At 40.7% G+C, this 27,353-nt stretch overlaps 2 protein-coding genes across 3 annotated transcripts in view; one reads left to right on the forward strand and one right to left on the reverse strand.

Moving 5' to 3' along the window:
- The window catches only part of LOC139797177 (signal recognition particle subunit SRP54), a 33,623-nt gene extending 31,997 nt beyond the window's left edge, over window positions 1–1,626 (reverse strand). Inside the window, exon 1 of one of the 2 annotated variants that reach the window (XM_071746135.1) lies at window positions 1,453–1,592. The gene's annotated coding sequence lies outside the window, so the exon portion shown is untranslated. Of the gene's footprint in view, window positions 1–1,452 lie in introns of both variants that reach the window. The other variant, XM_071746133.1, reaches the window with a different exon arrangement.
- On the forward strand, window positions 1,228–24,538 carry LOC139796678 (uncharacterized). The gene is made up of 9 exons (XM_071745055.1): window positions 1,228–1,609; window positions 1,732–2,145; window positions 12,951–13,072; window positions 14,146–14,284; window positions 15,136–15,257; window positions 16,971–17,081; window positions 21,262–21,368; window positions 22,752–22,842; window positions 24,317–24,538. The coding sequence occupies exons 1-9, from the start codon at window positions 1,228–1,230 to the stop codon at window positions 24,431–24,433; spliced, it is 1,605 nt and encodes a 534-aa protein (XP_071601156.1). The 3' UTR covers window positions 24,434–24,538.
- Window positions 24,539–27,353: the final 2,815 nt, after the last annotated feature.

The raw sequence follows: 27,353 nt of genomic DNA on the forward strand, positions 1-27,353 counted from the left end.
GAAATGGCATAGCATTTCTGTGAGCTCTGAGCTGCTGTAACTGCAGCCATGGTCAAAGCTTCATTAGAACACTTGGCTATAAGCACTAAGAAATTTGATAGGATAACCAATATCCAGCAGTTAAGTGAACACTCAATACTTAAAATTAGCTGCCCAAGTTCTATGGATCCCAAAATACAAAAAGTTAATTACTTTGTAATAAATGTTTCCACTGCAGAAATCCAAAAGCCCTACAACAAGTATAATGTCAATACTATGCTCAGGAAATGAACTGCTTTCTCTAGCATACTAAGGATTTATAAGCCATCAGAAGTACTAAGGGATGCCAATCACAGAAATTAATATAACTTTTCACATACAGCCCACACGAGTTGTGTGCCACACTACAGACCAAAAGGCACATAAGCTATCTTAGCAGGTAGCCAACTTGGGCTGGCTGGTAGCCAGAAGGCCATTAGCAGTGACTGCACTGCAGAATATGAATTTGCTGTGTTCAGAGCATCTGTCGTTCTGGAAAAGCTTTTTAACCTTGATGCAGCACTCCACAAATGCACAGAACAGGTTTAAAGCTGGCAGAGCCTCACAGTAAACAAGCCAGGCTGAGGCAAGCAATGTGCTGAGCTCTCAGGTCATCGTCATTCTGCTGTCCCAAAACCTCTTCTTTTAGGTCTGACAAGCATGGGCAGCACAAAATAGAAGGAAACACCAGTGAAACTCCCAGGAGACACTGTCTACATCTGCCTACCCGTCTGGTATGAACCATTCACCAAAAGTTGTCCGGTTAAGCTAAAAGTACTCTTTAAAGGATGGAATTTTTTAAAGGGAAACTGTTTACAGGTAACAGTTGTTTAAAAGGTAACAACCAAAAGAGATAGTGTACCTAAAATCTATTCAGCAGTTATACTAACACATACACAGACACACGCACGGGTTAAGAGCCGCAGAAAGCCTGCCCTGGGAACTGAGGAACTGGTGGAATTCGCTTGAGCCACTGCAGTGCCGCTCAACCCCACGTTAGCAGCTTCCCTTCTAAAATTATCTGACCGAGGAGCGGGAAGGCTCCCCCGGCCCGTAGCAAATAGTGAGGGCCTGATGCTATCGTTTTCACGGAAAAAACCCAAAACACTCCGTGACAAGATACGCGCCCAGCACCCGCCTTCCCGGCCTGGGCACCCAGAGCCGGACACAGCCAAGGGGCAGGTGCCGGGCTGGGGCGGTCCCGTCGCGATGACGCGGGTGGCCGAGGCTCCCCCGGAGCCAGGGGGACGCGGCCGAGCAGTGCGTGGCAAACCGGCGGCCGCTGCCCGGCTTGTCCGCCCCGTGCCCGAGCTGCCGCAGGACGGATCCCCCGCCCGTCCTTCCTGCCACCGCACCGCCGAGTCCCCATTTCACCCCGAGAAACGGCCACCACGACGGCTTCGCGCCTGCGGCGGCAACAGCCCGACCACTCACCGGGAGCGCGGCGCGGGGCCCGGCCCAGCCCGCCACCGCCAGGCGAAGTCGCGCAGGGCTCCGCCGCCACCAACAGCGAGACGCCAGCTGCCCGCGAACAGGGAAACGTCACCACTCGCCCCTCACCCCCCGGGCCCCGCTCGCTTCCGCTTCCGGGGCTGGGGCGCCCGCCTCCTTTTTAAGGTGGCCCCGAGGGAGCGCGCACGCCCGCCCCCTTCTTCCCCCAGCGCCCAGCGCAGCCGCGCGACACCTCCAGCAACTCCCCCGGGCGACCTTAAGGGCACGCGGCACGGCCGCACGCGGGCAAGGGGCGGGGCTCCCCAGCGGATCGCGCGCCCCGAGGGAGGCGGGGCCGGCATCCTGAGCACGCGCGGGGAGCGGGGACTCGGCCGCGAGACCGCGCACGCGTGCAGGCCCCGCCGGGTGGTGGCGCGCACGCGCACTGGCACGCGCTCGGGAGCGCAAGGGGCGGGAGCGCCCCGAGGCAGAGCGCGCCAGAGGCACGTGGTGCCGGCGGAAAGCGGCGGGCGGGATGCGCAGGCGCGGCGCGAGGGCCCACGCGCGTCGGATGCGCCCCCCCGCGGCGGCGCGGGGCGATGGAGCTGGAGGCGGCGCGGCGCGCGGTGCTGGCTGCAGTGCGGGGCACGTGCGCGGCCGACCTGCCCCGCCTGCTGCACTGGATGCGCAACACCAGTAAGCGCGGCACGGCTCGGCACGGGCGCCGCGCTCTGGGTGGGGCCCTGCGGGCAACCACCGATGGATGGCGGGGGGGGGAGGCCCAGTGGGCGTAGCGGGTGGGCAGGGTGAGTCGCCGTCGGCCCTGCGGCGTGGCTGCCCTCGCCCATTACGGTGGCAGTCGTGGTGCTTTCCCCCCCTCCATCCCCCCCCGGTCCCGGTCCCGGTGAAGCGAGAAGAGGGGCCGCTGCGGTAGCCAGGGTCGGGGGCCTCTCTCTCTCCCTCGCGCGGCCGAGCGCGTGCCCGCCTAACGGTCGCCGGGCCCAGGGCCGACGTGCCCGGCATGGCGCTGCCGCTCTCCGCCTTCGGCTCTGCCGGCGACGCGGGGCTGGCAGGGCCCCTCTCGGCGGATACCGGCCGGCAGCCCCCTTCCCGAGGCAGCCCCTTTCGGAGCCGCCTGGCGCGCCGCGGCTCGGCCTGCCGGGGGCGAAGTGGGGCCGCCGCCGCGACGTGGGGTGCGGTGTTTGGGGTCGCTGAAGCCGTGGGGCGGGCAGCCCCTCTGGTGCCTGCCGCCCTCTGCGACTCCGAGCCGGGGGTTGCTGTGCCCGAAGCTTTCCCTTGGCCTGGCACGGGTCTCCTCGTTTGCCGGTCGCAGCAGCCGGCAGGCGGTGATGTTTGTCTGACCTGGAGTCGATAGCGTGGTTTAGGGCTGCGCGTGTTGTGTCAGGGATACAGATAGGGCAGGACAGCTGGAGGGGTTACCCGAAAACACCAGTGTCAAACGTCAGGGGTCATTGGGAGGTACTCTGCTTCTGGCGTGACTAGAAATTTTTAGACATTTGTCTCGTTTAGCTTCACACATGTTCACAGCAAGCTTTCAGAAGCTTGCGAATAGCAGTGCGAACTGTTGGCAAACACTGCTTTTCCTATTTAGTGTCATCTTAAGTTAATACAACTTTCTGTTTACTTTCTTGTTTGTGCTTTGCTATAATTTCATTAAGATTCTGCAACTAAGCATTTCAGGACAGATGAGAAAGGAAATGTGGGTCAGTGCACAAGCTGTTAATTTGCAACTGAAGAAAAGGATGACATGGAAAACCTGAATATAGGCAGTGCACTAAAGCTGTGAGAACATAGTGCTATACTGAATAAACTGACTGAAGTGCTGCTTAGTCTGTGGGTATATTTGTGTTTTGCTGTCCCATATATGATCTTGAATCTTGAATCACCAAATGCTTAGATCCAGCCTTAACAGCCAGTGAGTGTGTCCTATTTATTAATCATTGCCTATTGGGGTGGGTAAATCCAATCCGTCATGATCCTGTGTTGTCAGGAAGAGATTGTTGCCTGATACATTGCTTCCCCAAGTCATGCCCTGTTGTGCTAAGATTGTTGTTGTTCAGGTCTTTAGTTCCAGCACCCCCGCTGTAGGATGGAAACATCTTCATAAACAAACACATATGGACTGTGTCACAAAGGCCAGCTATGGCACCTAGTCCGGGTGCTAAGAACTGCAAACTCACAGTTGCCTTGTGGTTTTTAGCTCCCACAGCCACTCTGATGGAGAGAGGCAGCAGAGATCCTTCTCTGGCTTAATGGGCCATCTGCTGACATTACTGAAGAGGAACCAGCTGGGAGCACAGTTTACCCTCTTTAGTGGGCACCCAGTACCTTCACCCCAGTGAGCTCTTTCTTAGGAATGACATAGCCAGATGTTTTAGAGCATCTGTGAGTCACCTTTCACCATTGCAGCAGCAGTGGGATTCGCCAACACTTGCAGGCTGAAGTTCAATAGATGTAGTCAGTCTTGTAACTAAGCATTCTTATCTTCTGTGTGTGTGCACCCATACATCCACGTATATATTGTGTGTTGGCATAGTGATAAAGCAATGTGCTACAAGCATTTTTTCATCCCTTTTTAAGTGCTTGTCTGGATGCAGTAGCATATTCTGCTTACTTAGTTGTTCCTGGGTTACTGTAAATAATCTTGTAAGAAGTGGTTTTCTTCTGCCCAATATGCTCTAAGTTAAAAATCTCATTGAATTTCATATGCAATCATTCACGCAGCTTGTTCACTTAATGTAAATCATTACAGCTCCTTCTACACTATATTAGTTTGTATGGTGCACATACATGCCTTTCTCAGCTCACCGATTCCTAGAAATACAGTAAAGCACATGGGAACTTACTAGAAAAACTCAAAAAGCTAAACTCTTTCAGTTAAGAAATATGTAATTACTATTTTCTTCACTTTGATTTTATGATCATGCTTTACTTTTACCATAGAAATTTTAGCTAATTGCGTAATTATGTAGACTTGTAAGAATCCTTTGTCAAGGAATAACATTTAAAATTTTTATGCTGCAGCCTTCAGAAATTCTCATAGATACAGATTCCTGGGGTTCATAGCCTTTTTGAGATTACGGTATCTCAAATATTTTTCTGAATTCTAATGATTTACATCTGTGTGTAGGCCTTTCAGTGAAAGGAAATACGTGTCCTTGCTTCATATGTACTCTTCATAATTAAGATACAAGCTAAAAAGTAGATCAGGTTCCAACAACTACTTTGTGCTTAGTGCATCTGCAGTCTGTGTCCTTCTATTTTTATATTGTTTGCATCAGTGCTGATTGCTGCTGCTTCACTGAGTACATCATCTTAAACCTAACATAATTAGTTTTGCAGTTGTCATTCAATGGCTTATTAGCTCATGTGCTTCGTATCAGGGGACAGAGTAGATAAGATACATAGGGCAGTCGGGATTGGGCTGAAGTAATTACTATAATTTAATCTTTGTAGTCTCCTTGACAGACCTTCAGAATCTTTTTTGGCTTAGGATTCTTATAGTTGATATTTGTGATATTTTGTTCTTTTTTTCAAGGCTTGTGCTCTAATGATAATTTATAATTTCTTTTTCAGAAAAAAAATGTAAAACCCCCACTGTTGTCCTGGCTGGATGCTATTAACTAATTTTCTTAGAATTTAAGTTGGACTTTGGGCATCTGCATCTTTAGGCCTTTCCTTACAGTTGGTGATTGTATTTTGCCACGTGCTGATGCACTGTAAAGCTCTAGGTAACCATGTTTGTTCCCAGATATGTTATTTGGGATACATGTGATTTGGGCTAATTTTATTTCCCATATTTCTACATTTGTGGAGAAATTTATAGCCTATAGACTTTGAGCTCATGCTACTTCTTGTAGAAGTCACCAGTTTCTGTATCTGTTGATAGTGATGCTTTAAGTGAAAGTATTAATGTTTGCCCAGTTTTTCTATTATCTTGAGATACTGCAGTCTCCCAGGCTAATGTACATATATATATATATATTCACATGTAAGTATATGGTAGAAGGGAGGAATTTGAAAACTGATATTTTGAAAAGATTTGAAAAGGTATTTTGGATGATGTCCCCAACACAACACTTGATGATATTTAGCATTTTATTGTTTCTCTAAGCTGCTTCTGTGGCTCCACACTGACAGTAACTTTTAACCGTGAGATTTTTCTCTCCTCAGAATTGTTGTTTGAGGAATCCCATTGCCCATTGTAACTCCTAAGTACTGGTTGGACAGAGGTTAGTGACAAGCTGGTACCTAGGTTCCTGCTGCAGTACCCTGAATACAGCTAGATTATTTCTGGTCTCTCTGTGCAGAAAGAAAACAGTTTTATGGGAAATTATAAAAAGTTACTAAATCTCTGTACTATGCAGAAATAAAAGCCTGGTATTTGGCAGATACAGGAAAGGAGCAAACGTGTGATGAACAAGAGAAAAAAGCTGTAGGGATGGGGAATATATCCTGAATGAAAAAACTGTAAGCAAACAAGGATAGGATAAGTGGAAACAAAAGTGGCATCGTCACAGACAAGTTGTTTTTCTGTGGTGCATGAGTTTCTCCCCCACCTCCTACTGCCATCCTGTTCCTGTTCCTGTCAAAATTTGAGCTCACAGTTTTACTTCCAGCTGAGGAGGACTGGGCACAATTCCAGTGTTAGCTGTAGTCAGGCTTTTTTCCTCCCTCATGCCTGTCTCTCCAATAAAGTGTACATGGAGCCTTAGAGTAAAGTCCTGCATAAAGCGGCTGCTCTTCAGGATTAGTGTGGTAGAAGACAGCCTTATTTAATAATTTTACATAGTTGATGTTTTCTGACTGACATGCTGGATGTGTGGAATGTTACTGAAAATCTTTTCCATGGAAAAGCCGAATTACAATAATGCAAGTTATCTGAAGAAAAGACTGACGTATGTGGAACCGAGAGAACATTGTACAAGTTCTCACTCTAATGATTTCTGACTAATCTTCCCTTGCAATTACGGGAATGTAAGTGCATGCAAGATGCTGTTCATTTTCTTCTTCCTATGAATGCAGGATAAAATAGCCAGTTTGGTTTTTTCCTTTATTTGGTATTGCGATTTTTAGAAATTCCAAATCTTCACGTATGATGAAAAAAGACATTACTCTTTTAAGGCAACTGCTTAGCAACACTGCTTTGCTGTTTCGCAATCAGCCAGCTCAGCCCACACACTGCAGTGAAATGTACGTCATTTCACAGTGACTTGCATTCCAGCTTTTCTTTTGAGTTCATCTTAAATCTCAAAGATGAAATAGTAAGAGTTGGAAAGAATAACAGGAACTTTCGGTGTCTTAAGGTTTTTTTGTAATAGGATGATTAATGCTTTAATATCCTCCTGCAATAACCACGTTCCAGAAGTTCTGGCTAAGAAAACTTGGGTGAAGCCCAAGACCTAATTCAAATCACTTGGGGAAACCCCCCATGAAGTTCCCCCCTGAGTTTGGTCCCGCCATTTGATGTATAGCTTCTGTGTGTGTGTGTGCATGGTCATAGTCACTCTTCCTTCTCCACTGCCCCAAATCTTAAAAATTTTTAGTACCAGGAGAGGTTGCATTTAGTAAGAATGAGTGCTGGAGAAGATAAGCAGTTACAGCAGAACTGATCAGGCTCTCCCTGTGCAGTACTAAGATGGAAGTTACTAAGTGGGTCTACTTTCTGGCAACTATTGAACAATTTTGCTGTTCTTAGAGCTTTAATGCAGGTCAGAAAAGGCTGTCTCTTGATTCATGTCACTGAAGCACAAATAAGGTGATAAGACCCTTTATGTTTTTTCATGTACCATCAGGTGTAAGATTAACAAAATACTTTTTTCAGCAGGGCTAAAACTATTTTAAAAGTAGCTCTTAATTGATTTTTTTTCAGTCATGTAACAGTAAAACAAAGCAATCTTACACTCTTTTTCCAATCTGTGCGTTTCTTTAGAAACACTTAAATATAAAGCTAAGATTTCAAAGTGATGTCCTGGTCTGAATTGCTCATTTTAATACAGCAATATATTACTCAAAACAACCATAGAATAATAAATTACTGCAATCCTTTAATTTAAGGATAAACAAGATAATTAAGTACAAATTAAGTTTTTATTGTGGATTTACTTGTACTGGAAGCAGACCAGCTTTTTAGGTGATTGGCATAGGATTTAGTCTTGTGAAGTTGAAAGTAGAGGGCAGTCAGTGCTAAAGGTTCAGCCTTTTAACATGCAGTGAGGGAGGGGTATTCTAGAGAATTAGCTTAAGCAGACCATGGAGGATGTGCAGCATTTTAGTAGTGTTCTGCTTATGGAGAATATGCATATTCTCATCATACTCTTAAGAACAGACCACATTTGTCCAGCTTCTTCTAGTATATGCTTTATAATTTAGGCATTGTAGTGATTCCAGACCTGATAGTTAATCAGATGATGATTTTCACTAGACCACAATAGGAAATAGTACAAGAAAAAAATTTGACTCTTTTAAAGGAATTTGGTGTTTCCTTTCAGTAGTGTTGTCACTGTAGGTGGAAGTACAGTGAAATGAGTTTCTTCAAACGGATGAAACCATGGGGTTTTGTAATGTAACAAGTATAGTTTGTAATTTTGTTTGTCTCTAAAAAAAGCAATTTAGTAGAAGGCTTGATATCCAAATTGGTAGAATTGATTTATCCAAGTAACATGTCCTTTCAGAAGACATCAAAATAGTGTTGCAGAACCATATAAACTGGAATGTATTTCTTTTTTTAAAATTACGTCATACCAAAAATCTTTTCCACTACTCTGTTCTTAAGTAAACTAAAATGAGATGTTACCTGTAATTTGATAAATCACCATCTTTGAGAACTGGCTTTAATTTTCTTTGTTGCGACAAATGATAGTGCTGCGAGACAGGTCTGAGGAATACTAAGTACTTCTAAGTTGTTGGTCACTGAAACTTTTAATGTTGGGGAAAACCAGTGATTGTAAAATAGCTATGTGACCTACCTTGTTTGAAATTTAACTATGAAGCTTATTTCAATTTACGAATGTAAAAAACTCTAAAAAAATTATTTCTGGTTATATTCCTGTTGGAAGAAGATTATTACTTTCTACCAATAGCTAACTATGCTTGAGGATAGAAATAGAGTTATTTAGAGTCCCTGAATAAGTTGGTATACTGAGGTCACAAATTGCTTCTGAAGTTTTTTAGTCAAAAAAGGAGATAGTAATATTTTACAGGTATGGGACTTCGTCCTTCATCTGTTTATTCAGTATGATTTAAACACACTGAATTATTACATTGAGCTTGTATTAAGTAACATAGATGTTAATATTTGGTTTTTACTTCTGTGAGTCTAAATATCTAGAAAAAAACTATAGGATGCTTATGATTTCCTTTGCTATATCCTCTCCTTTTGATGTGACACATAATCTGTTATTTAGAAATCATGTATTGCTTGTGTCCAGTCGTGTGTTTTGCAGTGCCAGGATCTTCAGATGTTGCTGTAGTGGTGATCTCTATGCAGTGTGAGGCTTTATGATGTTTTCGAAGCTTGTGTTCTATTTGCCATAGAAAGGCTGAGCAGCACCAGGTGTTAATTAGGCTTTTTGCAATGTGTTAATTACATTTTATAAATGCATGTTGAGTAGATCCAGTGGAACCGGTTTTTTGAAATAAAATACAAACACTGTGCACTCAGACTTCCTCTATAAACACATGATTGTGATTCATCTTGCAGTATTTCATGAACTGTACGGTTCTTTCCTGGTTAGTCGTCTGTTCAATAAATACAGGGGTTGCCTTGCACACTCCATTTCATATATATAACAGGTACTAAAATGATACAAAAATAGTTTTCTGGTTTTGTTTCTTATTTGAAGATCCCTTGAAAGGTGATAGTAAGATTCTCAAGAAGGAGCAATTTGTTAAACACAGGGATAGAGTTGATAAAACTGCTGGTCTGAGGCAGAAGTGCCTAATTTCATATTTGGCACCTGTGGTCCGTACTTGATGGCAATCTATAAATACTTACATTTTGTAAAAGTAAATTAATTACTGTGGTAGCTGTTGCTGTTTCTTGCTTTGACAGGAATGAGGAGACTCTCCACATCTGAGTTCAGTCACAGACTATACACGCAAGCACAGCGTTGCATGCTCAGCCTCTACAGAACCTTCCATTTTGTTCTCTGAAAGTGTGTTCAGATCTCCTCTCTGTCTCTTTTTTTTTTTTTTTCTTCCTGCAAGCCTGTGCTTTACAGTATTAACTAATAGTTGGGAAGGAGCATTTCCGTTCATAATTTGTTTTTCAGTATCAGTGTTTCATAAGTTTTTTATGTGCTGCATATGTGTTGTAAGATTCTCCTTAGGACCTGCTTCAAACAGAGGTTCTACAAGAACTTCTGTGTCTTAACAGAACCTCAGAGGGTCCCTTGTAAGATGGTCAGTGTTCTGAAAAGTATTGTACAAATGGGTGTTAAGGCAGGGAAGGGGACATTGGATTTGAGAAGGATGGGTGTGCTACCTGTCTACCACTGAAAGTATCCATTTTTCTACAGTAGAATAGTACAGCCTGTAGAGCTGCCTGCTGGTGCTGTTGGCCAGAAATGGTGATCCATGTCATGAGGGAGCAGATCCTATTGACACATCAGCTCTGGGAGAAAGGGAGATGAAGTCCTGCATTTACAGTGTGATGTGGCTGGCCTGGTGGTCTGTGAACACTTCCTGCATGTCATTGTATGGTATATATGAATTTGATACTCTTAACAGGCAGTGTAACAGCTGGATGAGCTCACTTGCATAGTAATAGTATTGTTTTAAAGCTTGTGCCAGATGTAGGGGCTTATTGCCCACAGGCACTGGTCTGTACAGCTGCTAATATCAACTTTCTAGACTCTTACTCTGTCTAGCAGTTTTTCTCCTCACTTCCTCACGTTATCCACCTCAGCAAACTGGCTCCTTTGTACTCTGAGGGCCTGTCATGGCACTGACAGTCTTAGTTAAGCAACAGTTAAATCTGTTCACCTTCCTTTCCCACAGTCTCTGGGTTTACTTCTGTGATTTGTCACCTCCCTGAGCTGATCAGAAAAATTATTCACTGCTTCTGGGATGTTCATAACAGGACTGTGAGGTTAACTGGAGATGGATGCACATAAGAAGTTTAAAATTAAAATGCTGTTAAGCTGGAGCTGCTGCACTGCACCCGTCTTGTTTATGCTGCTGCTGTTGCAGCTGCTGCCTCTATCCCTACCATGTTCCTCAGTGCAAAGTCTCCATCTCTTTAGGAGGGGGGGTTCTGGAAAATTTAACTGTGAGTTCTTTGTAACAGTGAATTATCATCCTGTTTGTTGTTGTTGTTGTATAACAGTATGTTGTACAACAACTACCAGTGTTATGGTGCCCATCAGGGCCTTGGAGCATTGTTGCTGTGCATTTAATAAATAGTAAACCAAATAGATGTTATGGGAATTCAGATGACTTTAAGTTTCTTCTGCTTGCTATGAGGGCTTTGAGGATTATCTGTTGGGAGTTAGTTTTGGAATGCATTGAAAACAAAGTTTACTCTTACGAAGAGAGCGTCTTGCACTAAAGAATGAAAGTTTGTTTAATCATACTCTTCTCACTTTGGTGCTTAAGCAAAAAGCATTTCAGAAGCATTTCAGAAGCCACGTACCGTTAAAAGTTTGGTTGGTCTCTGTTTCTCATACTAGACTTAAAATTTCTCACTTCTTCTAGAATTGCCTGTGTTCTACAGGAAGATTGACTATATAAGCACAGAGAAACTTGTAGCATGTCTATACATTTATACTGACCCTGCTTGCCATCAAGCTTGCCTGGTCTAATGTTCCTACCTGGGACAGCAATGGTAAAAAAACGTTAACTTTTTTAAAAAGCCTCTAGAGGCTGTCAGATCTTTTTTTGGTGAGTGTTATATATATATATATGTAACAGATACACTTCCTGCTTAATTTGGTAGCAGTCTAAATAGATCAAGAAACAAACCAGAAGGGGTGGGGAAGAGAGAACAAACATTTCTATTTTCAGACAAAAATCAACAGATGGGTTTGCTGTGTTTTTTTAGAATTAGGATTATGGTTGCTTTATGTTATGTGGTTTTTGTTCCTTACAGGTTTGTGGTTTTGACCAGAGATGTGCCTTTGTTTAGAACCAGGTCAGTGCCCTCATAGCAGTGAGATGTCCAGATGAAAAGAAATTTCATGTAGTCCTTTTGAGGAAAATGTAACAGAAAAGGAACAGAGTACAGGTGTACAGGAGGTCACATGCTGAGTGTCAGGCACACCATACTCTGGGAAGAAAGCTTAACATGAAACTGGAGTGTGTAAGCAGGATCTTGTCTGCAAGATGTGAAAAAGCTGATTAGTGCAAAACACTTTAGGTTGCATTGATGTGTATACTTCTTAATACTGCAGGTCATAAAGAATGAGTCTAGAAAATCCAAAGGGGAATGAGGAGAATGATCAGACCCCTAGAAAAAAAAAGGCAGGAAAGGGCTAGATAAGTGAAGAGAAAACTGATGGGGGCACTGGTAAGTGTTGGAAGAACTAAAAGGTTGCTATATTCAGGAGAGAAAGAAACTTTCCATTTCCACTGCAAGTGGGACAGAGAGTATAGAGTTTAAATTGTGGCAGAGGAAATCTAGATCGCTTATTAAAAAAAATATTATTTTCTAATATTAAGAGTAGTCAAGCATAGGAGTAGATTGCTAAGGGAGGTTGTGGAGTCTCCAGCATGAACAATTTTTTTTCAAAGAATAGTTTGGGTAAGTAGTGACACTCACTGTTTCAGCCGTGCAATAAGAAAGGTTTGGTGACTTCCCAAGGTTCCCGCAATCTTTTCTTTAGATGTCTTTCAAAAAAAAAAAAAAAAAAGGTGTTCAAATAATGCAGGGATATCCTGGAAAAAATAGCAAGAATTTATAGTGTGGCTTTGCAAAAACATAATGGTTTACATCCGTTCCTGTTTTCTTTCACAGTTGAAATATTTCGATAGCTGAATTCATGTAAGATGTATTGTAAGTTGAACTGTTGAACTGTGTATTATCCCTGATTTTTTTGTGACTCTTTTATTAGAAAGATGGTATATATAAAAAGAAACTTGTATTAAAAAAAAAAAAAAAAGCCTGCACTCAGGCAACTATGAGTTTTGTAATTTCTCCAATAGTTCAAAAACATCTTTGATGTTTTTTTATCTTAAACTGAAACAGTATCACTTTGGTGGCAGCCCAGACCATCATATGTGAGTTATAAGTTTATAAATATGAAAATAATTTGAGATTTCAAAAAAGTGCTGTGTTTATTTCAAGTGGCAAAGTTAATACAATCCAAATCTGTCATGGGCTGAAAAAGCTAACAAAGTCTGAGAAACGCATTTCAAATAAAAACTTTAACCTTATCCATCTGGTATTGTTTATGTCTTGCAAGTGTATTGTACTGGTCATCACTTAGTCCACATGATCTATATCTGATTGTTAAGAGGTTTTTGTTTGTCTTGATTAATAGGTGACTTTGATGAGCTTGTGGTGAGTAACAGTGATGTTGTGCTCAAAAATATTGCCGAAGATTTGCGGAATCGTTTACCCATCGAGGCAATGTTCAAGTCGGAGCATCAAGCTGTTCAGAAAGTAAGCTAATGTTACAGTCTTGTGCTGAACCACATCATTTATCTGGGCACTATGCTGATTTCCCTTTTAGTAATAGTTCATAATAGGGAGTGAGCACTGGGTTGGAGTATAGGAAGTCTTCATTTGGTTCTCAGGTCTGTTGCTGCATGATTGTGTGACCAAAGGAAAGTTGCTTCATATTTCTTCATACTTTGTTCATAAGTTACTTGGCATAGCTTTCATTATGTGTGGTATGATACCTGTCTTAGTAATTCTTTAATGCTAGCTCCATAATTGACTCTAACAGCCCCCTTAAAGAAAACAGAAATACAGGACCAGTGTTTGGCTGTTGCCATAATGTGGGCAGCCCAGAAATGATTTCCAGCTCTTATCAGATTCTGATGGCTCAGAAAGAGGTGGGCTTTGTGTGCTGTGGGAGGGCAGAGAACCTTTTCTACTTGAGCTGTCAGTATGGGTGGAAAATTAGCATGTTTCCCAGAAAAGTGGTGTGTGGCTCTTAAATGGGAAAAGTGGATTGGCCACATGCAGCAAGCCCAGAAGAGGGAGGAAAGAGTAGGAGGGTAAAGATTATATTCCTTGAAATGATGAGAAGGCAAGCATCCCAGCTTTTGATTGAAAATTACACCCATGTTAATCAGGGGTGTTTCTAGACTGAGGCATAAGACATGAAGATTAAAATATTCAGACAACTGAAGTTGAGGTGCAAAATTACCCTTTCCACTAAATTTAAGCTACATTTTTTTTGTTAAAGGGCAAGACAAAAAACCTTCCTTTACCCTGTGCCTCTTCTGTAGGCAAGCAAGAGCTAAGGAGACAGAATTCTCATCAGGTCTCCTACTTGGCTGTCAAAATGAACTTGCTTTCTATTGTTGACTTCCACTTACTGGTTATGTCAGTGGAATTTGATGATCCAGTTTACGTGCAGGTTTCCTGTTATTTAATTTTGATTTGGAACTTTTGAGGAGGGAAGAATTTGGTTCTTGGATTTTGGGAAAGCTAGGATGGTGGGACTTTTAACTGTATAACAGTGTAGATGAAGAAACCTTTCTTAGGTGGTGTGTTCCTCTTTTCAGATACACCAGCATCCACTGCCCATGATTCATGTTGATGCATTCCTTTATGATGATGATTTTGTTGATTCATTGTGTGAGGAGGGGAAAATGAGTAGGAGCTACTGCACAGAGTGTGGCTCATACAAGACCGCATCTTTAGGTAGGTGCTCTTTTGGAAACACAAGAAACAAATTCACTTTAACTAAACTGGTTTTTACAGTGACTCAGCTGGACAACACACGATCCAGCTGTTGGAGGACTTCATCCAGGCTGGTGTAGTATACGGGCAAGAATTATTTCCGATAGCCAATGGAAGGAGATTCCTACACATGTAAGTTTAATGAATTTGCAGAGTATGAGAGGCACTGCTTGCCCACACAAATTGGGCAGGGAGGAGGCAGGGTTGTGTACTACTGAGAAGGAAGATACAAGAGGAAGACAATGCTGTCCATGCATCAGTCTCTCCTCATGTGCACTGAGAAGCAGCAGGAAGCACCATCTGTCTTAAAGCTTGTGTGGTGTGGTACAGATCAGTGCTGTTGCCAGTATAGTATAAGCATTGAAGGAGGAATGGTCTATATGGGGAACATTTCATTCCTTGAAAACCTTGGAGCTGAAATTCAAGCTATTAATATGTCTGCCCATTCAAAGATTTGCATTAATTGTGTTGAGCCTTAGGTACCATGTTACTTTTTTCACTTAAATAATTCCAATTCACTGATTTTTGTATTTTTTAACATATGTCACTGTGCAGAAAAAGGTAATTCAGCTCCTTCAAAGGATTTCAGAATTCTCCATGAAAGGGAAGGAATCCCCAGACTCGAGACAGTCTGCTTGGCAAGCTATCTCTCATCTGCAGCCCCTGGTTTTTGAGGATCCCCAACACTAGTTCAGGCAGGAAGCCATACAGGTTTTCAGTTATGATAAATCTTCAGATTAATATTTCATTGGTTAATAACACAGTAGTTAGTACTGCCCACCCAACACTTTTGTTCTGTTCTTATTTCCCAGAGTTTATTTCACATTCCTTTTCCCTCATGGAACTGAAGTTTCTTTATCAACATGTACTGCCTGACCTGACAGGAAAGGTAGTGGTTGACGTTGGCTCCAGGCTTGGTGCAGTGCTATTTGCGGTAACTTCCAGCACAGGAATTCGTATTTTATTACTGTGACAAACACTTTCCCTCTTCTGTGACTGCCTACTCTTGTTACTCCATCTTGGACAGGTCATTCTGAGAGGCACCTCTGATCTGAATCTCTGAACAGTATAAGGTGCTATTTACTAGCAATTTCAGTTCTTGTTCTGTTCCTCACAAGAGGGAATACAAATGATCTTGCTTATGGAGTTGAAAAGTCTGTTGTCCAACAGGGAAGCATATTGCTGTCACACATGCTGCTCTTTTGCTAGTTCCTGCTGTCTTCCCTTCATAAGTAAGTTTGTCCTCCGTGTCTTGACCATGTCTATATATAGATTACTTATGTTCAACTTCTTTATGAAGCTGACAAACTGTTAAATTAGACAAAGGAAGACTTTGATATTAATTTTGTCTCCAAAAACATATTGTCCTGCTCTGTGTTTTAAAATGCACATAAAATACTTCATCAAGAAACTTGAGTGCAATTTTGATTGCTTTTGGCATGGCTGGTGCAGCATATGGCCAACAGCAACGCAAAATACACATTACAACTTTCTTACAAAAGTCAACGGCTGTTTACGGCTCAGCCTTGGAAACACTGTAGCATGTAATTTTACTCATCTGAATAATCTAATTTGGGGACTACTCAAATCGGGAAAGTTACTCCCATTTGTAAATATTTGCAGCATTGGGTCCTTAAATGGTAACACTTCTGCTAGTCCAAATTTTTTTTTTTTTAAGTACTGAAATGCTTGTGTTGTTATAGTAGAACGTAGTCTTAGGATAAAGGGAATGAAATGTTTTTTAAAAGTATTCTCCTTCTTAATCATGTTCTTGAGTTGTATTGGAGGAGAGGTGACTTCACCTTCACAGGTTGCTCTTCTCTCTGATTTGAATGCTCTCAGGAAGCTTTAATAATCAGATTGTAGTACACAGATATCTCTGATATTCTGTATCTTTAGCATCATTTGTTTGCCTTCGCCATTGTTGGCAAAATGTAATTACGGGGTTCAGTGGAGGCATTGGCACTTAAAGCAATGCCTCTCCATTAGGGCCCTGTGGGCTCAAATATTTGTACTTTTTTTTCCCCTAACATCTCCAACAACTTTTAAAAATCTCAGTCAAAAACAACCTTTCCTAGAGCTTATTATTAAGAGATAAATTAATAATCATAAATACCTGTTGGAAGCACCTGAAAATAGCAGTTATACAATAAATAGAGGTGCTGACAAAGACTCTGGACTAAAGTATCCCGTTGCTATTGCTGGCACGTTTTTCTCCATTTTCAGTCACTCTGAGTATGTATAAGCTTTGAGGTTGGTTTGTTTTTTTTTTCCACTTGCTCTTTTCTTCTCTCATTCTCCCAAGAAATAAAAATGTGGAGAGGCTTTTCCTTTCACACTATTTTTGTAACTTAGTTCGTACTTCTTTTTTCCTTATTAGCCTGTGTCTTGCAATTGAAGTTGGAGCTTCCCTCTTCTTTTTATTATTTGATATGTCATTTTGGATATCTTATTAAAATTTGTGAGATGTATTTCCAGAGCAGGGGCTTAGCTCTAAAAAATTTGTCCACTGAAAAACATTTCCTAACTTGCTGTTTTAAAATGCTTCCTTAATCTTAACCTGTGTTTTATTTTTTCCATTTTAATTGAAAATTTTTAACTTGTTGTAAAGACACCACAGTTACTAAATTTCCTTTTCCTGATGTAGGGTTATCTTTATAGTTCAGCATCCCAACTGTATGGAGTAGAAATGAATGCAGACTTTTGTCAGTTGCAAGAAATGATGATTGCAAAATACCAGTTCATTGACAGAATAAAGGTAACTAAGTGTATGGTTTAGAGTGTGTATTTTTAACCACTGTGTACTAGGTTTTCTGGTTTACATGAATGGCTGGTGAATCACCATTCTGAGAAGTTTCTGCCTTTGCTTCATGTGGTCTTAAATAAAGGTTTTGTACTGGGGGGGGGGGGGGGAATCTCATAGGAGAGAGGAAAGGGGAAATCATCAAAATATGATAACATGTTGACTTGCTTACCCTTTTTCCTGAATGAACTTAGCTACTGGATCACACAAAGCAGTTATACCTTAGATTTTTCTCACAGTGAAATCAGTTAGATTATTGATACCAACTTCTGTGCAACTAAGTGTACAAGTTTCTGTTGTGAATAACAAGACTAAATGCCTGTGTTTCATTAAAGTTATTAGAATTTTATAGGATTTGCAAATTTGTATCTAAGGACACGTAGAGGACGTAAGGCTATTGGTGTTCCTTTCCTTGGAATGTCACTGCATGTATACCTTCCAGAAACAAATGTGTTTCAATCAATGTGGTATTATTATGGGAACCATTACTCTAGCCCTGTTATGGAAATAACTACTATTGTTTTAATGATTAAAAAATACTATTTCTTCTCCTTTCTGGGGAATGCCAGGTATTATGTTACTGGCAAGAGTTGGTAAATTAGAATATGCTGGGTAGAATGCTGACTTTAATCCTGTGTTGCATGCAATGTGTTGAACACAAACTGCTGGTTGTAGTAATTTCTTGGGAATTAAAGTGACCAACTTTAAACTGGAAAATAAAAAACATGAAATATTTAACACAGGGTAAGAAGTATCATTGGGTTGCCCAATTCAATCACAGTTGCTGCCAGTTTATCCATAACCTCTGGTTTTTGCATATGTTTTGTGTTCATAACACCTTGCTGTGTTGAGACTGAAAGTGCAATTGGGAACTGTCAGGTTAATTTTGTGGAGCTGGAGAGCTGTGTGCATTCTTTTCAGCGTTGTATATTCTTTATTATAAGCCTTTCTGTTTTTCCTTTGCACCTTGTAATTCTGCTGAAGTATTCATTTCAGAGCATAAAGATAAGAAGATAATACATTTTCAAAGTAATGCCTGAGGACTTTGCTATTTGAGTCTCATTAAATGCTTATTTAGTCACATGACTCCTGTTATCACACTGCTTTGAACATTTCAGTCTCAGATTTTTTTTTCACCCCCAAATGAATCATCTCTAGGGATACATACCAACTTGAAAAGTAGTCAGAATCTAGTTTGCTAATAATTATGACACAAATACTTCTTAGAGACCCTTCTTAAATAGCAATTTTTTTTCAGGATAGTCTGAATTTTTATTTGAGTGTGTTCTCAAACAGCAGCAGAGTACAATTATATCTTTAGTGGCTACATCTCTAAATGAACCTTGTGTTTCTTCACTCACCATTTGGTCTGTTAAAGTACATAGAAAGTTGCTCAGCATCTTTTTCCATTTGAAGAAACACTTAGATGCGTGGAGGAAAGTAAACAGCTCAACAGATCTTAGGAAACTTGAGACCTCAATTCAGAAATTATTTGTAATCCTGAAAGACTTGGTATGTATTCCATCGGCAGACTGGACTGTGTTTTTGTCAAAGCAGTTGCTGCCCTCTGCTCTGCCAGCAGACAGCCAAGCAGGAAATGGTCCAGCTGAAAAAGAACCCAGCAAAAAAAGTGGTGCTTTGGCTGGAGCAATACCTGGATCTGGCTCATGGTGCCGCCACACATGTTTATGTAGTCCCACGTTCCCCCGTAGCAATGAGGATGTGTTTGGGGAGAATGGGGTGCTTAAGTCAGGTTAGTCAGAAATGCAAATGCAGACTAATTTTAAGTTAAGGGCTAAGTGTTACTCAAGTCAAGGAAACATCAACACATGTTCAGAATTTCTGAGTAGCTTAAGCATATTTCTAAATTAAGGCTTAAGATATGAGGGCTGCCATTAGTAGAGCATTAAGAAAGTTTAGTGCTAATCATGACTTCTTGTGCTACATGAAGTCCACTGGTAGAACAGTCCACCAATCACTTGTGTTAGGATTAAAGGACTTCTGCTTGGGTTTTTTGTACGGAAATTTTGTGGGTTTGTTATTTTTGCCCCTTGAAAATTAGAGTAAAGTAAAATGTCTGATTAGCCTCAAAATAGTGAACCAAATCCCACTTAAACAGTTTAGGTAAATCTGGGTTCTGATGCATGAGTTTTGGCAGAGCTAGCTGAGGCATGTTTATTCCCTAGCTGTCTGTCCTGCCCAGCTGCAGGAGTCTGTTGCCTGTGCAACAGGGCAGTAGTCAAGCCTGCATCCATAATATCTCTACCACTCCAGTTTATGGTCTTTAATTTTAATCTACTCTTAGCAGTGGCTTTATGCAGAGAATACAAGTTGACAGCCAGGACCCTACAGTATTTAGGACTGCTGATGGTGGCCTGACTGGTTTGTCTTCTCTCTCTGCTACCTGAATGCTTGAACTTCTTTGTCAGCTCTGTACTGCTATGGTTCATGTTACACTGTTTTAAGATAAATTATTGCTAGTCTTACTTGTCCTAAAAGCTTTCATGAATGAGTGGATAAATAGTTCAGGTGTCCACACACTAGATGTGAAGGTATAAATTTGACCAGTCATTCTGACAATTATCTGTATTTCTCAATGAGATAAAGCCTTCAAACCTGCTAGTTCTGGGTAAGGAACAGGAACACAATTGCTTCCATTCCACTCACTGCAAGCAGTGATGGACAACTTGGCATGGTAAGGTGTTTAAGGAGATAAAGCTGTTTGTTTTGCTGATATGGAGCACTTGTGGAGAACCTATGGGATATGGTTCTAAGGATGAAATGCTGTGATGCCTGATTTTTTATGAACAGTGCTATTGTTTCTGTTGTTACTGATAATTGAAATACTTGGCTATAATTGCAGCTGCTGTAATACATTCTGACAGCATGAACTGGAGTCATAAACTGGCAGCTCATCATCCTTTCTGCACTTGATCAAGTTGCAGAGGTGGCAGTATCTGTTTCCTCTGTCAGTCAAACAGCATTCTTTGCATGTTCATTATGAGGGGGAATACATAATGTACCCTCCCAATAAGTAGTGATACATTGTTAGGTGGGCAAAACGTTTTTCAACAGATGAGTGTTTTTCATCTTCCATACTAATATTCAGCAATCCTGTCAGAATTAAGAATTCCTTTGTACATCTGTCCATTATTGGAAAGATTTGGCAAAATGTGAAATGCTGATACCATCAGATTAGTATACGCTCAACGCACTTTATTAATAGGTCACACGGGAAAGAAATGCAGTTGTTCAGATTTTCTGTCCATTTTCAACATACAAAAATGGACTTTCAAAAAAATGTATGGCATGCAAGTAGTGTTCATATTAGCTTTCTCTCCCATACCATTTCAAAAGAAGTTCCAGTTAATATTTCTTCTCAGATTTACGACATGACATATTTCTCTTTGCTTAAGAAGAAATCAAACGCATCAGAGTGTTAATGAACATCCATATTCTCCTGTCACCATAATCTCATTTGTTTGAAAATAACATGATGTGCTAAAATCCTTTTTTGGTATGTGAAGGTAGATGAAATCAAACCAGTCAGCAGGCTGGAGAGGCAGTTGTTAAGTAAGGTAAAGCACTTGCTGTCCGCCAGTTCCACTGAGCTTCCTGCCTTTCCAGGTATTCCCAGTCCCATTATGTGTCAGGAGAATTGAGCTGTCAAAGCTGGGTCTGTGGTGTCTTTTCTAGCTACAATCCTTTAGTAACCCACTGAGTGTGAGGTGCCTTTTCATATCTTAAAAAAGCTTTAGCTAGCTTTGCTCCTTTCATTAAATCAATGACCATTTGTAATAAAATATAGGTAAGTGAAATGTAATAGCCATCACATACCTCATCTCTTCTTCTAAGGCACACAGTGTTCTAGACCAAAAGTCAGATGTAATTTATTTCAGTTAATGTACTGAATCAAATGTTTCAACTAGGGAAGATAAACCTGATTTTTATTTTTCATTTTTAAAAGCGTATTCTGATTAATTACTTCTGGTTTATCTACTGTGAAGCCAGTGAAGTACTTCTGTGGCTAGTTCAGAATGGTGGTAGCAGGTGCTGTTGACAGGCTTCATGGCTACTTGAAGGCTGCATTTGTCTCTTAATTGAATTTATGCCTTGTGAAATTTTTCTCCTTCAGGTGTTTCATGCAGACATCTGTACTCAGGCTTCACTTCTTCAGAGCGCTGATGTTGTTGTAATGAATAATGTCTTTGAATATTTTCTTGACAGACAGGAACAGGCCAGGTAAGCTATGTGTCCAAACAGGTAATATATTTCTTTGGCAATGTGTGTGTAACCTTGTGAGTTAAGGAAAACCTTACAGTTGAGCTTTTTGAAGTCACATACCTGAATTACATAAGGAAATAGTTTAAAACTACCTACTCTTAATTGCTGTACTTAACTGCTAAGGTGTTATGGCAGTTGTTTGTTGATAAACCCAGTAAACACTACTTTTTGTTTACCCAAACCTTGTCCAAAATCTTTGCACTGAGGTGTTAAAATAGTATCTTGCAGTCAAAGGATCTGGAATTATTCTATCGGCATAAAACTTAATTTTCAGAAAAAGGTGGGTCACTGACCTGTGAGCTTTAATATAGATGCACTGCAAAACGTGTTTATTAATGATATTTCTGATATAGCTTCATAAGGATGTGGTAGCAAACAAATGTATGGCTTAGGTTCTTCTCTACCAGATACAACACACAGATGAGCTTTTGCTAATCCAGCAGTATCAGCTTGAAATGTAAATAACTTTGCCATCTGAAGTTACTGTGCCTTGAGAATGGGCAGTCAAAAAGAAAGGGTGCCTATGTCTCCACTATCCCAGCCAACAGTCTGACAAGCACTACCAGTTCCAGCTGGGGCTTGTCCTGCTGCCCATGATACCAAGTGGTTATGTCAAGTGAAGAAGCACAGAGTGGATGGGTGGAGGGTAGTGGTGTTTTGAATTGCCAGGAGATTTGTTTACAGGCACATGGCTGAGAATGCATTTGATTCTTCAGAAACTCAATAGTAATGGTTTAATGTTGCTTTAGTACTGTGAAGACAAATGACATATGAAGAATGCTGGAAATTAAATTCTTTTCAGCCTGAATTGCCATGCTGTGAGAAATGATCTGACTTGAAAAATCAGGAAAAAGAAGTGCTGGGGGCTGTAATTAAATGCCTCAGTGGGTAATGTCTTAAGAGAAGCTTTTTGTCACAACTGCAAAGTATGTGTGTAGAGAGCAGCTTGTTGTTAAATTTAATAAAACAGCCTGCAGAGAGACTGGGTTTTCTTCAAAACCAAAACTTTAAAGAGGCCAAATGTTGATGTTTAATCCTAGTCCAAAGTGAAAGTGTTGCCACCGCAAAATGATACATGTTTGTAACAGAGTTAAATAGTTACAAAATCTAACATTGTAAGACCATTTATTTCCTCTGTTTTTAATATGAAACTTGATTTTGTTCATACAAAGATACTTTCTTAGGTATTAATAGTATTAGTGGTGATTGATAAGCACGTATAGCATGTCTTTAAGTTTAGTCTACCTCTGACCACTAAACTGTAAAAGTGTTACATTCATTTTATATCAAAAATGTTTGGTTTTGTCCTAAGCTGGTAAACTACTTTTAAATATGTTTCAGAGCTTGGGAATTTATTGCTTGTAACATAAGGAAAAGAGGGTCCTTATTAGTGACAGTTCCAAGCCTTCAGGAATCACTCTCAAAGCTCCAGGTAAGTTCCCTCAGCTGGTTGTATCCAACACCAGCGCTTTCTATGAAAGTGGCGGTCCTGTAGTTGAGGTTGGCTGCTTGCCAGTATTGCTGTGAGGAAGGATATGTCATTTTGTGTATAGATGAAAAGATGTAGGACTCTGGCTTCTGTTCCCAGGTTGACCACCAACATATCTTCCTGTAATTTGATTGTCCCCACCTGTAACATGGAAGTCCCAGCCTTCGTCAGTAGGCTGCATGAATCATGATATTATCATGTATACTATTAACAATACTGTAGCAGGGAGGTTTAAAAATTCCCACAAAACATTAGCAAAGCCATATTAAGAGGTAAATTTTGTGCTAATTGTATCCACTTGCATCAGACTTCTTCCAGGTATAGGGGCAGAACTTCCGAAGTACAGATGTATTTATAAACTTCTAGAGGCAAAACCTTGAAATGTTTTCTCTGTTTAGCTCAACATTTGCACATTGTCTTGAAACATGACAAATGTTTTATTACACCAGTGGGATAAAGGGACATATTAAAGAAAGACTATCCCTGAGGATATCCTTATCTTCTGACCTGCTGTCAGCATAGAAAATGTTTGATAGTACATCAGTACAAGTTGTTGGAAGTACAGATTAGGGCAAGATGCAGTCTCCCAACTAGCCAAGTGATTACCATCAGGCGTGTTGAATCAGTGACATAGCTTTAAATTGCAGTTGGAAACAAACATGATGACAGTGCAGCTTTCAAAGGTGCTGAGTGTCCTGTGCTGCTGCTGTTCCCTGAGCAGTAACCACATCCAATGGACCAGCCTCTCTTCTGTGTCCATTCTGCCACAGGTCATCAGTCAATTACAGTTGTTAATGCGTACGATGCCTAGACAAATCATGTGGGATGGCTTTAGTTGGGAAACAAAGTGCTGATGGTACATGACAAGGTATTTATAAGATGGCTTGCTTGCCACAATAGTCTGCTTCAGAGAAATTGGATCAGTTGTTGAGTGTATGCTAGTGTGTGAAATAGATCCTCAGCCCCAGGAGCAACAGTACTGTCATTCAAACTGTTCCTTCAGCAGGCAGTAGTTACATAGCAGCTGAGAAGCCCTTAGTAGCCTTACTATTGTACTCCCGGGGTGTAGAACAAGAAAATAACTGTGATTCTTCCATGGTACAGTTAGCAGCTCCCTCAGCACTTCCATCAGAATTTTGCCCTCTGATCAGGATGGCAATTTATACAAATTCATGTTGATAAACCATTGTAACATGCTAGCAAAATATCTAGACTGTTCACAAATATGTTTTTAAAGTTATTGTATTCTCTCCTGTTTAAGTTGAACACCAGTTACAGAAATGAATCTATCATTGCTGTGGCATTTGGAATGACTGATCTTATTATGTCTTGTTGCCTTAATGTTGTACTGACCTTGAAACTCCTGCTGTGTTTCTCAACATTGTGTCAATCTCATTATTTATTTTCATTGTTTCAGACAGATGTACAGCTCGACCAGTGGGTCCAAGAGATGCAACTAGACTATGATGTGTGTATGGAAAAGGATGTTGACAAAGAAGCACTCGAACAAATACATTTATACAAGATTCTCTAGTACCTGAAAAAAATTAATACTATCCTTGTAATAGCATATAGATTGGGTCTAAAATTAATTTTAATTGATCTGTATTAATAAATCAGGTCAAAATTCTTATTGTGATTAATCTGAGTCGTATCTGTGGTTGGTAGTTAAAAAGGTTTTTTTTATGGAGGCATTCTGTCTCAACAGAATATACTGACTTTTATTAAGTAGGAGATACCATTATCCTTTTGCAGAAATGTTAGAAAGAGTGGCTACATACTGATGCTATAAGAATTTTTGTTCACTGGCATTGTGCACTGCTAATGTTTGCTAAATATATCAAACCTAAGAATAGTGAATCATTATGTGTTATAAGAATGCACTTCGAGTAGTATTACTTAAAAGCACATAGGAGCTTGCTGTTCTGTTTAGGTCTAAACCATTTGTTATTATCAATAATAATATTCATTATTAACAGTATAATCTTTTTAATGGAATTTACAGGTTTTCTTTCCAGGATTTGCTTGATAACCAGATCATCTACTGGCATCAGTTATGGGAAGCAAGTCCTTCCATTCAGTTAGTTGTTCTTAAGATGGTGATTATTGTAAAATACTGAAAGACACCAAGGAGTCACTGAGAATTAATACAGCAAGTCCAGGACAACAGAACTCTGTTTCACTTCCTGCTCTTCTGCTGGGGATGGTAGGAAGTATAATAAAGGGGTTAAGAAGCTGAAAATTCTGAACAGGTGTCACGGCTTTGCGGAGGCTTGGTAGTGGCGTAAAACATTGGAAATTCGTAACAGAGCCTCCTCAGAGAGAAAAGATCCACATACGCCCACCACATTTATATTTAGATTTTACATTTTAAGGATATGAAGCTTTCAGTCAGTTGAAGAATGTTGCAGTTTCTAGCAAACATTAACAATCCACTTGCAAAAATATTAACTTCAGGAGTTTTGGACTAAGTGTGTTGTGTATTTGAAAGTTTGTTACACAGCTGCTGTGTAGTACATATGGGAAAACTTTAAACTGGATTTTAGTCTTTAAATGGTTTCTAGGTCTGTGAACTTGATAATGTGTGCTGTAAGCAAAAAGGAGCAGTGGCCATTAGGCACTCACTATCGTAGGAGGTAAATCGTTCTGTAGAAAGGATAGTGAATTTTAAGAAGTCTTATTTTTCATGGTCTGTTTGGAGTGGAAGAGGATGTTTTAACTTGAGTGATACTGAACTGCTATTGAATACTGTGTTGAGTCTGTTCTTCATGCACTGAAAAATGAACAAGGATGGAAAGCTTTTCTTAAAATGTTTATTTTATCAGAGAACAATAACTGAACTGTTGATTACTTAGTTGTCAGTGAGACAAAGGGAATCTAGGAGAGGCTAAGCAACAGGGTGGAGGTAAAACAAGGCTAATGGATCTGACAAAGAATGAAAAATAACAAAAGAAATGCATGTGCCATTCAGAATGAGGAAATGAGCACTATAGTAATCAGCACAGTACAGTGGAAGCTGTGACTGAATTTGGAGTGTATAAATAGGCTGCTATAAAAGGAAAACTGACCGGATCTTAAAAAGCTACTTCATAACCATATTATCATGTGAGAAAAAAACACAATCTGTAAGATCTCCTGTCCTGTAAGATCTCCCAAATCAATTGTCAGGACTTTGGGCTCACAATACTGAGTATAGTGTGTGCCCTGCACCTTGTTTTGGTAATATGGGAACTATAGCTTTCATTGCAGTTGTTTTCTCCCTTGATGCTGAGTCTTCAAATACTTCTTTTGGGTGTTGATCTCAGATAAAAAAAATTTCAATAGACTGGAGCAGATCACCAGCATATTTAATGACATCTGTATCCTCTGACTCTGGAAATAGCATGCATGCATCTGGAGCTCATATGCAACAAGGAAGCTCCCCCTGTCTTTTTTAGAAATCAGGAGAAATTCAAGAGGTGAGTTTAAACTGGTGAAACATCTGTCTTCCTCTCCTGCCCTTAGCAGGTCCTTTATTTAAACCTGCACTCCATCATGTTCACAGGGAAGAGGTGCCAGTAATTAACTCTGTTTTTGTTAAACAGATACTTGTCTCTTTAGACATCTCTTCCTAACTTGACTTCATAGGGATGAAGCTCATAGGGCCATTCTTAAGGATGTTATGAATGGCTTAACTCATCTGCTGAAGAGCTAGAAACAACTGCTGTGTGAAATAAGGTATTCATTAATTTTGTTCTTTTTCTGGCTTTAACTTTAGTTATCTAGCTCCTTTTAGTCCCATTACAGATTCCTACAGAGAAGGGTAGCAAAAATAAGGTAGTGGGAAAGTGGGCGAATCATTCCTCCTTGTATATGCTCAGAAGGCCTCAGATGCCAACTGGAATCCTCCTGAGGGTGTGTGTATTAACTTGGGCTTCACTCGTTTGGCTCGAGGAAGCTGCAAAGGGCGTATGCAATGTGCCCGGTCCCTGTTCTCAGTTTTACTACTGCTGTGTTGCCTGATATTTGGCAGATGACTGAACTTGTCCCTGCCTCAGTGTCTACAGTGAAAATGGGAATAACATATCCAAAATTGGAGGAAGTTTGCAAATTAATTTGGTATCAGTTGCTTTGAGATTGTCCCGTAAAAAATGGTAAACAGACAAGATGTTCTTTGTCAAGTGACCCAATTTAAGGCCTGAAAGGCAAAGAAAATACTAGTACATCTCTGAGATAAATTTCTGGCCCTTTTCTTCACAAGACAAGTTGAAAACATTGGTGAACAATAGTACAGTGTTGAAAACATGTAAATTATTATTCCCTAGTGTCCTCAGGTTTTTTTTACACTTTTCTTGCTGTTAGATGGCCACCGGTGTTGGGAAGAGGGGAGGGGAGAAACAAACTGCCACTGGTATCCAGATTTTTAGTTTTGTGTGCTCCGTGACAGCTACTGCAGATGGCACAGTGGCTGTTGC

This window comes from Heliangelus exortis, chromosome 5, assembly GCF_036169615.1.
Source record: "Heliangelus exortis chromosome 5, bHelExo1.hap1, whole genome shotgun sequence".
NCBI classification, from domain to species: Eukaryota; Metazoa; Chordata; class Aves; order Apodiformes; family Trochilidae; genus Heliangelus; species Heliangelus exortis.